Raw genomic sequence first — 16,809 nt, 5'->3', positions numbered from 1 at the left:
AGGTATGAGGTGATATCTCATTGTGGTTCTGATTTGTATTTCTCTGATGAATAGTGATGCTGAGCATCTTTTCATGTGCCTGTTGGCCATCTGAATGTCTTCTTTGGGAAAATGTCTATTTAGGTCTTCTGCCCATTTTTAATTGGGTTGACCTCCACATGAACAGTGGGTAACCTATGGCTTTGAATCCCAACTCTATACTTAATAGTTGAGTTACTTAACTTCCCTGAATCTCAGTTTCCCACCTTTAAAATTCAGTTTACTGCAGAGTGCTAAAAAACAAAATACATGTCTACCATAAAGTAGACATTTAGTAATTGTTAGTTTTCTTCCATAAATGAAGATATGGCCTCAAGATTCTGTGCCACAAAAATTAATTATAAGCCATCCACCCACTTTTTCCAAAACTCCTTGTATCTTCTTTAAGCTATCACTCTTTCTAGCAGCAGAATGTTCAAAACCAGCCTCTGGTTTCTGGTTATGAGACTAGTTGTTGAATTTGTAAAATCTCCCATCTTCTACCATTTATCTTCATCTGGCAAGTAAACTGAAGGAAAAAGGCCATTAAGATGCCAATCTTATCAACAAATCCCCTTCACTCTTTTATGTACCCGAAATGTTTACTTAATCACTGTCAGTGAATGGAAATTATCTATCTAGCCTCAAATCCTATTCACTTCATCAAGTGTCACTTGGAAAGATAACTATAAATAAGAAAAAAATTGTAATCCAATACTTCAGTCAACTGCTATATTTTAAAGGCAGAATTCTATGTTCTACAGGGATGTTCAAAGCAATATTTTTCTGGCTATAACTGCAAAATGTCTGTGAAATTTTATAAGTTCCTGAAGTTCTAGACATTTCAATAGTATAGACACTCAGTTCTGATAACTGAAACAGAGAGAATACAGACAGAAAACAATGACCTGCTTTTATACTTAAAAGTTACAATCTCATGTAGTATCAAAGCAATATTTTTCTGGCTATAACTGCAAAATGTCTGTGAAATTTTATAAGTTCCTGAAGTTCTAGACATTTCAATAGTATAGACACTCAGTTCTGATAACTGAAACAGAGAGAATACAGACAGAAAACAATGACCTGCTTTTATACTTAAAAGTTACAATCTCATGTAGTACAGAAGCTCTACACTGCCTTCCTTAGATTTCTAAAATTAGAAAATGAGCTCTCAAATAAATGGTACAAAAAGGCACAAACAAGTACCCCAAAAAAGGATGTACACATATATTGGAAACTTATTCTGAATATTGTCCTTAAAGTGTCATAGAACTATCTTATAGATGACTCTCATCAATAAAGCAAACAAATCACATTATCTCTTTAGTAACTAAACTCTCTGCGTCCAGGAGGATAACCATACTCTAATAATACTGCTCTTACAGAACTGCTGTCACAGTAAGGTTTTAAAACATCTCAGTAAAATACTTTAGGTTCCTAAAAGTTAGTGGGTGGCAGCTCAATTTATAAATCCCATGATATGTTTCAAGTTACAATAAGATACCATCAAATATTACAATAAAAATACTGCTCTGTTTTTCCTTAATCAAAGCCTAGGCATTTAGTGTAGATTTACAATTAAATTTCATTATTATAACTAGAGTCATATAAATTTCCTCCAGTTATAAAATTCTATTAATTTCTTCACCAATGCTGATAAACCTTGAATATTAATAGTACCACTTTTGGGCTTCCCTGGTGGCACAGTGGTTAAGAATCCGCCTGCCAATGCAGGGGACATGGGTTCAAGCCCTGGTCCGGGAAGATCCCACATGCCATGGAGCAACTAAGCCCATGCACAACTGCTGAGCCTGCGCCCTAGAGCCCGTGAGCCACAACTACTGAAGCCCATGTGCCTAGAGCCTGTGCTCCTCAGCAAGAGAAGCCACTGCAATGAGAAGCCCGGGCACCACAACAAAGAGTAGCCCCCTCTCTCTGCAACTAGAGAAAGCCTGCGCACAGCAAGGAAGACCCAAAGCAGCCAAAAATAAATTAATTAATTAATTTTAAAAAAGAACAGAATCAAAATAAAATTTTTAAAAAAAAATTTTTTTTAAGTACCACTTTTATTCCCCAACTTACTCTGGCTTAATTCCCAAGAATATATTTACTTTTTACTTATATTTTTTTCTTTCTAGAGGTTTAACAATATATCATAAACATATTTTACTAATTTCATAAGATCACTATTGAATTGTCTTTTTTTCTTTTTAAAGCATAGTTTAGACAAATAACTAAGTATGGTACTAAAAGAGGCAATTGAGCATAGGGGTTAAAGCACAGTCTCTGAAATTTTAGAGCTCTATATTTGAGCCCAGGCTCTAGCATTCAATTAGCTGTATAACCTAAGCACATTACCACAATCTTTATGTCTCAGCTTTCTTATCTATATACTGGGATAATAATAGTACCTACATCATGAGGTTGTAAAGATGAAATAAAATAATCCATGTAGAAGAAAATAAAAACAATAATTTGAAAAGATACATGTACCCCAATGTTCATAGCAGCATATGGAGGCTAATAGCCAAGATATGGAAGCAACCTAAGCGTCCATAAACAGATAAATGGATAATGGTGTGTGTGTGTGTGTGTATGTATACATACATATATTTAAACACCACATCTTCTTTATCACACACACACACATACACGCACATGCGCGCGCGCAATGGAATATTACTCAGCCATAAAAAAGAATGAAATTTTACCATTTGCAACTACATGGATGGACCTGGAAGGTATTATGCTTAGTGAAGTTAAGTCGAACACAGAAAGACAAATACTGTATGATATCATTTACATGTGGGATCTAAAAAATAAAATGAATGAATATAACAAAACAGATATAAACTCACAGATATAGAGAACAAACAAGTGGTTACCAGTGGGGAGAGAGAATGGAGGAGGAGCAAGACAGGGGTAGGGAATTAAGAGGTACAGACCAGCAAGTATCAAATAAATAAGCCACAAAGGTATATTGTACAGCACAGGGAAATATAGCCATTATAGTCTAATAACTTTAAATGGAGTATAATCTAAAAATTTTGAATCACTATGTTATACGTCTGAAACTAATACCATAAATCAAATAAACTTCAATAAAATAAATAAATAAAAATAATTCATGTAGAAAGAATAGCAGAGTGCCACAGTATTCCATAAACATTAATTGCTGCTATTATTATCATCTTTTCCAATGAAAATGGTAAATCTATGCTTTGTATTACATAACAGGAGATAAGAATTTCATGTAACTCCATATTCAGAAATAAAATACCATAAAGGTTAAAGTAAATTGAGGTACCACTATCTTGTGGTATTAGGTTGCTAACTAAATCCTAGAATAGAGAGCACCCCAACACTCACCTACAGTGAGGCTACTAACCTAATTTACAGTCTACTGAGAAACAGAAAGGCTACTTACTGTTCACTGCAACCCACTCATTTAGATCTTCCCCCTCAGGAAGCATGACAGCCATCCGGAGGTTTCCACTGCCCAGTGTGGCCTCTGCATGCTTTAAGAGCTCATACTGGTGAGAACCCTCTGGTATGTTCTTCTTTGGTTTAAACGTTTTAGAGGAGCGACTACCACTATGAATAGAAAAGAAGAAAAAGACACATCAGTGTTTAAGGCATGACTTTCAATAGAGTCTACTACACTATATTACTGCATAAAATAACAGTGGTGATCCTAAAAGTCCACAAATAAACAGCCCTAAATTGGTCCGGCTACATTAAATCTTGGCAACATCACTTTTGTAACTACTGTGTTTGATTACCCAAAACTCCTACAAACCTTTTCTACATTCCCTACTGTAACTCCAAAGGAGAAAAAGAATTTTTAGCTATAACTAATCCAACTAACTAATCTAACAATAAATTACTGATTCAGGATTATAAATTGTAATCTATAAAAACAAAAAAGTACTGGGGACTTCCCTGGTGGTCTAGTGGTTAAGACTCTGTGCTCCCAATGCGGGGGCCCGGGTTCAATCCCTGGTCAGGGAACTAGATCCTGCGTGCTGCAACTAAGAGCCTGCGTGCCACAACTAAAGATCCCAAGTGCCGCAACGAAGATCCCACAAGCCACAACGAAGATCCTGTGTGCCACAACTAAGACCCGGTGAAGCCAAATAAATAAATAAATAAATATTTAAAACAAAAAACAAAAAAGTACTTCTGTGATAATCTTTAGTCACTGTATTCCTTTTTACCCCTATTCTAAGTCTCTCATCCTAATACAAATAATGTTTCCTTTGTATAAAACACATAAAGGTATAATTTTATATCAATAAAGCACAAAAATCCTAGAGCAAGAAAGAAAAGCTACATGTGCTTCTATCCAATTATAGGAAGCAACAGCAATCTTAATCCAGAATCCCAGGTATGCAGATAAGTAGCTAGACAATATGGTTGCTCAAATTTCTAAATGTGTGTATGTATACACAAAGAAATATAATTTTTAAATGAATCAATGGAAACTCATCTTAGAAATGGTTTTAAGAGTTTTTAAGAGATGGATTCTTCTGTTAATGTTGGCAAATTCTTTTTTTTTTAAGAGATGTTCAAACGGATAGCCCCTTTTTAATATATAAATTTATTTATTTATTTATTTATTTATTTATGGCTGCATTGGGTCTTCGTTGCTGTGTGTGGGCTTTCTCTAGATGCAGAGAGCAGGGTCTACTCTTCGTTGCAGTGTGTGGGCTTCTCAGTAGAGTGGCTTCTCTTGCCGCGGAGCGTGGGCTCTAGGGGCATGGGCAGCATGAATGATGGCAACAGTGGTATAAGAAATCAGAGTCTTGTAGAACCACACTAGCTAAGACTTTAGAGACCAAAGTATGGAATAGAGATTATCATTTTAAGTATAAATGTGAAGACTTTGCAGATTAAAAAAAAATGGAAGTATAAAATGACTTAATTTAATGGTCTAAAAAAGATCATTCTAGTTGCCCTGTAGAGAATGGACTGGGAGGAGGGCAAAAGTAGAAACAGAGAAGCCAGTTAAGAAACTACAAAGAAGAAAGAACGATCGCTTGGACAAACAGGGACAGAAAGATGAAGCCAGATTCCAATACTGGTTGGTAGAACCAATAGGACTCACTTTGGATTTCAGAATTTGTGGAGAGCGGGGAAGAAAAGACAATCAAGAAAGACTCCTTGGGCTTCCCTGATGGCGCAGTGGTTGAGAGTCCGCCTGCCAATGCAGGGGACATGGGTTCATGCCCCGGTCTAGGAAGATCCCACATGCTGCGGAGCGGCTGGGCCCCGTGGGCCATGGCTGCTGAGCCTGTGCATCGGGAGAGTGCGCGTCCAGAGCCTGTGCTCTGCAACAGTGAGAGGCCCCAACAGTGAGAGGCCCGTGTACTCACTACTAAAAAAAAAAAGACTACGAGGTTTTTAGTATCAAGCAGGTAGAAAATGAGCCATTTATCAAGATAGGTCTGGGGAGATGGATTTTGCACAAATTGAGATACCTATTAGACATCCAAATGGTTAAGTTAGGCAGGCAATTGTACCTACACATCTCAGGCTCAGAGGAAAAATAAGACTGAAGGTAACTAATACTCTTGGCATCCTCACTGGTTAGCACAGTGCCAAAATATGCACTAGTATATTATTAAAACAAGTATTTTATAAGCTATGAGAAGTCCTATAGTAAAGAAAATTGCTTATGGTTTCGCTCAGGGCTTCCCAAACAACTTTAGTCATGGAGACTTTTCTTCCACATTTTAACATCTTGCTCCTTAACACATATTAGGGATCACTGCACAAGTATATTAAACTGCTAACTGCGTTACCTCTCAATTTTCAGCATATTCATAACACTTCAATTGTATAAAATGTAACTCCATGACTTCGTGCAAGAACAGGTAGAGGGTTGGTCAATTCACTATTTATTTAATACCCCATAAAATTTTATAATCTAATCCTTAGAAAATAAAAAGTACTTCACAAGCAAAGGCCAATTAGTTTCTACATCTGTGAAGTTATGTGAGGCATAATTTCAGCTATAGATGAAGACACTAAAGTTTAATCACTCATCTCCAATCACCCTTGAGCTTCTGAGTTGTATAGAGACTGCAATTTCCATTGCCCAGAACTGAATTCATCATTCAGTAAATAGGTACTAAAAACACAGGAGATTTTAGGAAGTGCCCATAGTTGAATATCTAGGTGATTTCCATGCAACAGCAGTAACTGCATTTTCTGAATCCTCTACAATGTGCTGGACTGTTGAAGAAACCAAAACTTGCACATGCAGAGCTCAGAATGAGCATCAACCTGCAACTGAGTTGGCAGTAATTCCAAATATACTGATATCTCAACTAAGAAACACCCACGGAGCTTGAACATCACTTCTTTTATAAAAACTTTTCCTAACCTTCCATGAAAAACTCTCCATCCTCTCTTCTGTCTCCTCGTAGCTTAAAACACCTGTAACATATATATGTGTTTGTTCTCTTTCAGATAGCTCTTTTAAATAGGAGGCTGCAGGGGGCTTCCCTGGTGGTGCAGTGGTTGCGAGTCCGCCTGCCGATGCAGGGGACGCGGGTCCGTGCCCCGGTCTGGGAAGATCCCACATGCCGCGGAGCAGCTAGGCCCGTGAGCCATGGCCGCTGAGCCTGTGCGTCCGGAGCCTGTGCTCTGCAACAGGAAAAGCCACAACAGTGAGAGGCCCGCGTACCACACACACACACACAAAAAAAACAGGAGGCTGTGGCCTCTTCATTTTTGTAACTACACTGCTCAATATGGTATCTGGGATACAGAAGAGGAAAGGGCAAAGGATTTGGAGTAAGACCCAGTTTCAGATCCTGTCTTCGTAACTTACTAGCTGTGAAATCTTAGATAAATCATATAACTTCTCCAAGCTACAACTAAAAACTGAACATGACATCACCAGTTTTGCAGGACCATTATGACAATTAAATGAATAAATACATTTAAAGCAGATTAATTTTTTAAAATAAGTTTTTACATTCTTTTTTTAACATTTATTTATTTTTTTGGCTGTGTCAGGTCCTAGTTGCAGCATGAGAGGCCTTCATTGAGGCATGTGGGATCTTTCGTTGCAGCAGGCGGGCTCTTTGTTGCAGTGCCGGGCTTCTGTCTAGTTGTGGCGTGCAGGTTTACTCTCTCTCGTTGTGACACGCAGGCTCCAGGGTGCATAGACTCTGCAGTTGTGGAGCGTGGGCTCCAAAGCACATGGGCTCTGTACTTCGTGGCATGCAGACTCTCTAGTTGTGGCACGGGAGCTCAGTAGTTATGGCACGTGGGCTGAGTTGCCCCACGGCATGTGGGATCTTAGTTCCCCGACCAGGGATCAAACCCACATCCCCTGCATTGGAAGGCAGATCCTTTACCACTGGACCACTAGGGAAGCCCCTAAAGCAGCTTAGTTTTAAGGTAGCTGTCACACAGCAAACGTGCAGTATAGGAAATGACAGCTTAAAAATGCTCAGTGAATGAAGGACTATATGTATATGCATTTATACATATACATATACACACATATATGATAATATATGTATATGCATTTATACGTATACATATACACACATATATGATAATCATCACTTTATCCCTGTCTTAGTCCATTCAGTCTGCTATAACAAAATACCACAGACTGGGTGGCTTATAAACAACAAAAATTTATTTCTCACAGTTTTGATGGCCAGAAGTCCAAGATCAGGCTGTCAGCATTGTAGGCCCTCTTCCGGGTTTCTCACTGGCCACTTCTCATTACCTCCTCATATGGTGGAAGGGATTAGGGAGCTCTACGGGATCTTTTTCCTAAGGGCACTAACACCAGTAATGAGGTTGGAACCCTGAAGACCTAATCACCTCTCAGAGGCCTCACCTCCTAAGACCATCACATTGCACATTAAGATTTCAACTTATGAATTTGGGTGGACACATTCAGACCACAGCAATCCCCCTGCCACAATTCTACTAATCCATAAAGGGTCAGATTAAAACAGTACCTCCTCATGCTTACTTGTTTTCATTTTTCTTTCTCTCTCTCACTAGACTGTGAGTTACTCAAGAATATGGATCATGTCTTGGTCATCCTTGAATCCCGAGAATCTAACAAAGAACCTGGGACATAACAGGTTTACTAATAAATGTTTATGATCTTAAATAATGATATTGAAACGAGAGAAAAATCTTGTTCTTATTGCAAGGAGCAATTGTTCCCAGTATTAAAGAAAGGAATTGACCCATCATCTATTTGGTGCAACAAATCTAAAAGATTTTAAACTACAGCAAAAGAAGTAACAGATGGATTGGGGAGATTTCCTAACCCTGACACCAAAATTTCATTTTCAACCTTAGGCCTTTTAACTCCTAGAGGAAAACATAGGCAATACACTCTCTGACATAAACCGCAGCAATATCTTTTTCGATCTATCTCCCAGAATGGAAATAAAAACAAAACTAAACAAATGGGACCTAATTAAACTCAAAAGCTTTTGCACTGCAAAGGAAATCATAAACAAAATGAAAAGACAACACACAGATTGGAAGAAAATATCTGCAAATGATGTGACCAACAAGGGATTAGTCTCCAAAATTTACAAACAGCTCAAGAGGCTTAATACCATCAAAACAAACAACACGGGCTTCCCTGGTGGTGCAGTGGTTGAGAGTCTGCCTGCTGATGCAGGGGATGCAGGTTCGTGCCCCGGTGCGGGAGGATCCCACATGCCGCGGAGCGGCTGGGCCCGTGGGTCATGGCCGCTGAGCCTGCGCATCCAGAGCCTGGGCCCCGTGACGGGAGAGGCCACAGCAGTGAGAGGCCCGCGTACCGCAAAAAAAAAAAAAAAACCAATCAATAATGGGCAGAAGACCTAAATAGACATTTCTCCAAAGAAGACAAACAGATGGCCAAAAGGCACATGAAAAGATGCTAAACATCGCTAATTATCAGAGAAATGCAAATCAAAACTACAATGAGATATTACCTCACACCAGTCAAAATGGCTATCATCAAAAAATAAACACACAATAATTGCTGGAGAGGGTATAAAGAGAAGGGAACCCTTATCACTGTTGGTGGGAATGTAAATTGGTACAGCCACTATGGAGAACAGTATGGAAGTTCCTTAAAAAGCTAAAAATAGAGCTACCATATGACCCTGCAATCCCACTCCTGGGCATATATCCAGAGAAAAGCATGGCCCGAAAGGATACATGCACCCCAATGTTCATTGCAGCACTGTTTACAATAGCCAAGATATGGAAGCAACCTAAATGTCCATTGTCCATCAACACAGGAATGGATAAAGATGTGGTATATATATATATATATACACACACACACACACACACAAAGGAATATTACTCAGCCATTAAAAAGAATGAAATAATGTCATTTACAGCAACATGAATGGACCGAAAGATTGTCATACTGAGTGAAGTAAGTCAGACAGAGAAAGACAAATACTGTATGATGCGGAATCTAAAAAGAAATGATACAAATGAACCTATTTACAAAACAGAAACAGACTCACAGACTTAGAGAATGAACTTATGGTTATCAGGGGGAAAGATAAGGGGGAGGGATAGTCAGGAAGTTTGGGATCAAGATGTACACACTACTATATTTAAAATGGATAACAAACAAGGACCTAATGTATAGCACAGGGAACTCTGCTCAATGTTATATGGCAGCCTGGATGGGAGAGGAGTTTGGGGGAGAAGGGATACATGCATATGTATGGCTGAGTCCCTTTGCTGTGCACCTGAAACTATCACAACATTGTTAATCGGCTATACTCCAATAAAAAATAAAAAGTTAAATAAATAAGTCAATCAAAGCAAGACATCTCAGTCAAAGCAAGCCTACTCCTCCCATTGGGGGAGGGGAGGGCGAGGGAGGAGGTAGCTCTTATTTTTCGTTTTATTTAGTTAATTGTAATAACTAAATAGGTTGTGGTTTCCTCCCATAGTTTAGAGCAATTTAACTATACTTTAAAAACTAATAAGCACTTACTTGTAGTAATAGGATTTTTTTTTCCACCAAAGTACAAGTGGAGAATTTCCCTGGCACCTATTTCAAAACCACAGCTCTTTATAAAGAGTGCAACAAAAGATCAAGTCTGCAGTCTTGGCAGTAAGGGAACAATCTTTACATCAGATACAGATCTCAAGTTAACACTAGAGCAAAGATTCACCTACAACTCCTATAGTCCATCATTTGCCTGCAAATATGAAGCAGTAACACAATAGGTATCAACTCAGTGACACAGCAGTTTTACTCGTCTAAATACTTTGAAATTAAACTCTTACAATAAAGCCAGCCTGACTAGGAAAAAAAAAAAAAGTTAAAATCAGATGGAGTCTACTCATCCTTATCTCATACACTTTTTTTTTTTTTTTTTTTTTTTTTTTTTTGCGGTACGCAGGACTCTCACTGTTGTGGCCTCTCCCGTTGCGGAGCACAGGCTCCGGACGCGCAGGCTCAGCGGCCATGGCTCACGGGCCCAGCTGCTCCGCGGCATGTGGGATCTTCCCGGACCAGGGCACGAACCTGTGTCTCCTGCATCGGCAGGCGGACTCTCAACCACTGAGCCACCAGGGGAGCCCATCTCATACACTTTTAACTGAACTTTCTTTTTTTTTTACCAGTCATCCCTAGAGAATTAATTCAAGGGTCATTTTTCCTCAGGAAGCTTCACTGATATCCTAAGCTATGTTAAGGATGCCTTCTCCATGTTCACATAGAACACTAAAATGTGTCTCTATTTTACAATGCACCATGAGTTTCTCAAAGGCAAGGACTGTTTCAAGCCATCACTGCATCTCCAGAACCTAGCAGGAAGGCCTAGGTCAGAACACATCCTCAACAAAAGTTTGTTGAGCTAAACTGATAAAGGGCTCCAGGTCAAAAACGGTAAAGTAAAAGCAAACATTTTGACAACATTTGCTAAATTTATATTCTGAGCTTATACAAATAGGCCCAGTCATAACAGATACAGAAGCATAGTACATACTATACATGCATAGTTGTAGCTAAGTACATAAGATGGAAATACCTCCTGTAATGTTCTTAAAAATGTATACAATTTTTTCTTTACTGACCTTTTTACCTCTAGTTCTTAATCTATTTTGAGCCTCTGATAATCTGAAAGACATTATGAACCTTCTCTCTAGAGACATAATATTTTGCATACAGGAATTCAGGGACGTGCTAAAACCTGCTCATAAACCCAGAAAAAGAACTCCTGCCCTAGTCTGTCTCCCTTTTCTCAGACTATCATGAGAACATTGGTTTTCTCCTGAAATCTTCTAAGAGCTCCACATTTATTTTCTAATCCTTTAGATGTATTCTTTTGGATAAAAACACACAAATGTTAGGATGATAAGTATAGGTCTTTTATTCAATTAAAAACATTTACAGTTTGTATTCTATGGTTTATTCTTTTTCTATTAAATAGTAACTAATAGAAAGCTTTGTTCATATTTGTAAAACAGTTTATATTAAAGTTCAAAACCACGGCATTTATAAAAAGTCAATGCATTAAATTAATAGTTTTAAGAAAAGAAGAAGCCCATGTTAATGCCTATAAACACTGATAAAGTGTCCTGGGAAACAGGAAAAGCCATTTCTTTTATTACTGGAACTGGAGGAATATATTAGAAACATGAATACAAAAGTTATAAATCATTTTTCTCCTATAAATCTAATTTCAAATGCAGCTAACTGCTTTTTGTTTGCTGCTTGTTTTTTTTTTTTTTTAATAAAACAGAGATAATTCCTGATTTGGAGATAACTTTTAACCAATGAGTAGTTCAGGTCAAAGGAATTAAAGTTTAAATGAGATTTGCTAAAGCACACTTTAGAAGCATAACCTGAATAATCTGGAGTATGAGTGAGGACTGATAATAAACAATAAATAAAAGCTCCTTGCAGCTCAAATTTACATTAATCTGTACTTTTGTAAAAGTTAGAGTTATTGAACTCTGTTTGGTGGAAAAGGACTCTTAGACTCACTACCTACTAATACGTCACAGTAACAAAGAACTCAAAAAACATTAAGTAGTTTAACACAGTGATATAATTTCCTTTCTCTTAGAGACACCACAAAACTGTGGATGCTTAACAGAACATGGCAACAAAATGGATCAGCACCTATAAGAAGACTATTTTGAAGAGTGATGGTTAAAGATGGTGGGCTGAAAACACACATTAGCTTCCACTCTCTACTCAAAGTGATAATAAAGTGAATTTTTTTAAAAAATCAATCCCAAAAGGATGAAGAGGATAAAAGAGGAGAAAACAACAATTTTAGGAATTAGAAAGTAGATGAATAAATAACTGAATTAACATACCTAAGGAAGGACTTCCCTGGTGGCGCAGTGGTTAAGAATCCGCCTGCCAACGCAGGGGACATGGGTTCGAGCCCTGGACTGGGAAGATCCCACATGCCGTGGAGCAACTAAGCCTGTGTGCCACAACTACTGAAGCCCGAACGCCTAGAGCCTATGTTCTGCAACAAGAGAAGCCACAGCAATGAGAAGCCTGCTCAGTGCAATGAAGAGTATCCCCCAATCTCTGCAACTAGAGAAAGGCTGAGCACAGCAACGAAGACCCAATGCAGCCAAAAATTAATTAATTAATTAATTAATTTTTTAAAACCCACATACATCTAAGGAAACCTAACCCTAAACTTGGAAGCAACCTAATTTATACAACAGATCCCATAAAAGATTCAGGAATCAGCACAAGTAGGATACTCTGGAAGTAGGAGTGAAGATGGAACAAGACTTTCACTGTCTGTTTAAGAAGGAGTTACACACCCAGACACCCTCTGCAATCTACACAGTAGGCTTCTGTACTACCCCCCATCCTAAGAAAAGACTAGAAGCTAAAGGTTTATTCCATGAAGAGGGCAAAACAGAGAGGGTGTCTGTCTTGGGAGATACAGTCACAGGCACAGCTGCAGGCAGATGTACCATATTTAACACTGGGTGATTAGATGAGTTTAAAAAATCAATGTTGGGCTTCCCTGGTGGCACAGTGGTTGAGAGTCTGCCTGCCGATGCAGGGGTCGCGGGTTCGTGCCCCGGTCCGGGAAGATCCCACATGCCGCAGAGCGGCTAGGCCCATGAGCCATAGCCGCTGAGCCTGCGTGTCCGGAGCCTGTGCTCCACAACAGGAGAGGCCACAACAGTGAGAGGCCCGCGTACCTCCAAAAAAAAAAAAAAGAAAAAAAGAAAAAAAGAAAAAAAGAAAAAAAAGAAAAAAAAAAATCAATGTTTGAGACTCTTAGCCTTTTCCCCCAGCAGGATCCCCAGAACCTTGCAGTCAGGATAATAATCTCCAAGCAAAGACCAATTGTGCTTTTTTAATTTTTTTATTTTTTGGCAAATCTGACCATACCACATAAAGACCTAGAAAGTAATTTATCCTAGGGGTTCTTCAAGGTGACAGCCTAGCCATATCACCCTTCAGCAAAGCCCACAGCTGACCACCACACACATGCACAGAGTTCCAATTCACTTTTCGGTTGTCCTACTTGTAAATAAAAGCAGAAAGCAAAAGGGTTACCAGGTCTTGAGGGAAGCCTCTAATGTGAAACAAGACATCAAAATAGACAGAAAAAAGCAACTTAAAGGATAAACAATGGCAAAGAATAAAAATGCCCCCCTGGGCTTCCCTGGTGGCGCAGTGGTTGAGAATCCACCTGCTGATGCAGGGGATACGGGTTCGTGCCCCGGTCCGGGAAGATCCCACATGCTGTGGAGTGGCTGGGCCCGTGAGCCATGGCCGCTGAGCCTGGGCATCTGGAGCCTGTGCTCCACAACGGGAGAGGCCACAGCAGTGAGAGGCCTGCATACCACAAAAAACAAAAAAAACAAATAAAAAAATGCCCCCCTAAAATTAATATCCTCAGTGATAGGAAAAAAATATTGCTTCATGAAATGAGAAAGGAATACTATATATAGAGGACCCTTGAAATTTTTTTAAATGGTAGCAGAAATGAAAACCATAATAGAAAGAATAGAATATAAAACTGAACTAATCTCTCAGAACACAAAGCATAAAAAACAAAGAAAGAAAAAAGAAAACAAAGAAAGAGATGTAAGAGAAAAATATCAAGGGTCTGTCCAGGAGGCCCAATATCCAATTAATAAGAATTCCAGAAATACATAACAGAAAAACAAGGAAATATTTTATCAAGAAAATACTTTATCAAGGAAATAAACCAGGAAATTTTCCCAGAATTGAAAATACCTATTTATTTATTTATTTTTAAATTTCTTCTCAAGTCCTCCCTCCCTCCCTCCTCCCCTTCTTCCCTCCCTCTCTCCCTCTCTCTCTTTCTTTCTTTTATTTGGTTGTGCTGGGTCTTAGTTGCAGCAGGTGGGCTCCTCAGTTGTGGCATGTGAACTCTTAGCTGCAGCATGCATGTGGGATCTACTTCCCTGACCTGGGATGGAACCCAGGCCCCCTGCATTGGGAGTGCAGAGTCTTAACCACTGCACCACCAGGGAAGTCCCCCAAATGCCTTTTTTAGACTGAGAGACCACCAACTCAGTGGATGAAAACAGACCCACAACCAAAGATGCAATTATGAAATCTCAGAACAAAGAGAAGAACTTACAATAGTCCAGAGGGAAAAAACAAGTTTCATACAAAGTATCACAAATCAGAAAGGCATCTGGACTTCTCAATAACAAGTAGAACACCTCATCCATATAAATTAAAATTCTGTGGGAAAATTTACAGCCTAGAACTTGATACACTGACATAACATCAATCAAGTATGAAGGTAGAATGTATTTCTAGACACATGAGGTCTCAAAATATTAATATTCCACTTACTGTTTTTAGTTACCTTTTAGACAGTCTGCCCCAAATAAGAGAGTAAACCAAGAGACAGGACGTGAGACCCAAGAAAAGAAGAAATCCAACCAAAAACCATGCAAAGGGAATCCCCAGAATGAAGGTGAAGGTAGATTCCAAAAATAACAGCTACACAAGACTTAGATAACATCAACAAACTGGAGCATGTCAGAAAGCCCCAAGATAAAGTGAGAGAATCTGAATGTATTTGAAGGTTAACTGAGGGACTGTTTGGGGATTAAAAAAAGTATTGACTACACAGAAAATAAAACAAAAAATTTCCAGAAACAGCATAAAGTTGTTCAAGAAAGGAAAAATAAAATTACTGTACATACTTGGCTCAACTGTCAACAGTGTTTATATAGTATTAACTGCTATACTGAGAAGCAGGCAGGATGGGATATGCATGTGTATATATATATATATATATATATATATATATATATATATATATGGTATGGGAGGGGGTGATAGTCTCTTCTTCCATAATAAGAATTCAATAGTTAATGGCTAGAAATGAAAAAATCAATATTTAACAATATAAACTAGTTAGAGATAAGAAATTAAAAATCAAAACAAGCAGGTAAAAGAGCTCAAATGGCTGTAACTAGAAGCAAGAAAAGAGGGATTGTTTTTATGAAAAGCTTTATAAAATTATTCGACTCTAAATTAAATCATGTACATGTATAATACTGACAAAAATTAAAACTAAAAAAGTCTGAAAGCTTATGAAAAAAGTTTGAATGTTTACCAAAACAGGGCAATAAAATTGGGTTATTTACAGAAATGTTAATGAACTGCTCTATCTTTAAAATCTAAACATACTGTGCAATATATTTCTGACCCCAGTATTATTTACAGTATACTATGGGTAAGTAAGCCAAAATCACCTATATATATAAGCAGACTTCTCCTAATGGTTTATTAGCTGGTGGCTGCTATTGCTATCATCCTTAGCTCTATTATCAAAATTGTTTCAAAAACATATATTCACCTTAGAAACTTGCCAGATTCAATCAGTTTGATATACCAATGGTCCCTGAGGAAACCAAAAGCCATCAGTTAAATACACATCAAGTTGAAATTTGTAAAAGTAGCATGCAGCACAGGGTAATGGGAAAACACTGATGCTGACTGGACCTAGGGCCCTGGAATCACAGAGTACCTCTACTACTTGAGAGACCTTGACTTAGTTACTTGTTACTTAGCCTCTCTGGAGACTTATCTGCCTCATCTGAAAATGAAGAAAGCATTATGCTGCAGAGTTGTTTCAAGGATTAGAAACCAGTAAGTAAAATACTACTGCAATGCCTGGCACAAGGCTCAATAAAAGCCATCTACCATTATTATTTAACTTGAGCATTATCTATATCATAAGGAATAGGAGAAACCTTGATTTTACAGTTGGGTACTCTAGGCTGGAATCCCTAATTTGCCTTGTATTAGCTGGGTGACTTTGGGTAAGTTACTTAATAGCTCTGATTGCAAAAAAGAGAAATCATATCACCTACCATGTGGGATGGTTCTGAAAACCAAATGATATGTATAGAAATACAGAACATATGCTGCTGCACAATCAGTGCTCAATAACTGATACCAGTTAAATATATCTGTACCATACATAAGCTTTGTTATAGCTACATACTGTCCTTTTTTAATAAGCAATTGTAAAGTGTGAAGTCATGTAATGTCAAAAAATACAACTAAAATAGTAAGACACTTGGAATTCTCGATATAATCAAGATTAATGTCATTAGAATTTGTTTATATAACTAAGTGTAGCCTTGGAAAATCACAAGATCCCAGAGTCTCAACTGGTTCATCGAAAAATAAGAGGTTGGAACAAAATCTTCTCTATTCCTAAAAATCACTAAATGTAAATTATTTCTCCAGAGATTTAATCTCATTCCTACCAATCCCACAAGCCACCA

The 16,809-nt window shown here is 38.2% G+C and overlaps 1 protein-coding gene across 1 annotated transcript in view; it reads right to left on the bottom strand.

The window, feature by feature from the left end:
* MOB1B (MOB kinase activator 1B) overlaps window positions 1–16,809 on the bottom strand; it is a 54,424-nt gene that overhangs the window by 19,810 nt on the left and 17,805 nt on the right. The window contains exon 2 of the mRNA XM_059065786.2: window positions 3,446–3,612. Within this exon, the coding sequence (XP_058921769.1) occupies window positions 3,446–3,612 (167 nt within the window). The remainder of the gene's footprint in view (window positions 1–3,445; window positions 3,613–16,809) is intronic.

The sequence above is a fragment of the Kogia breviceps genome, chromosome 6 (genome assembly GCF_026419965.1).
Source record: "Kogia breviceps isolate mKogBre1 chromosome 6, mKogBre1 haplotype 1, whole genome shotgun sequence".
NCBI lineage: Eukaryota > Metazoa > Chordata > Mammalia > Artiodactyla > Physeteridae > Kogia > Kogia breviceps.
The sequence above is the reverse complement of the archived record's forward strand: the minus strand, read 5'-3'. Positions and strand labels throughout refer to the sequence as shown.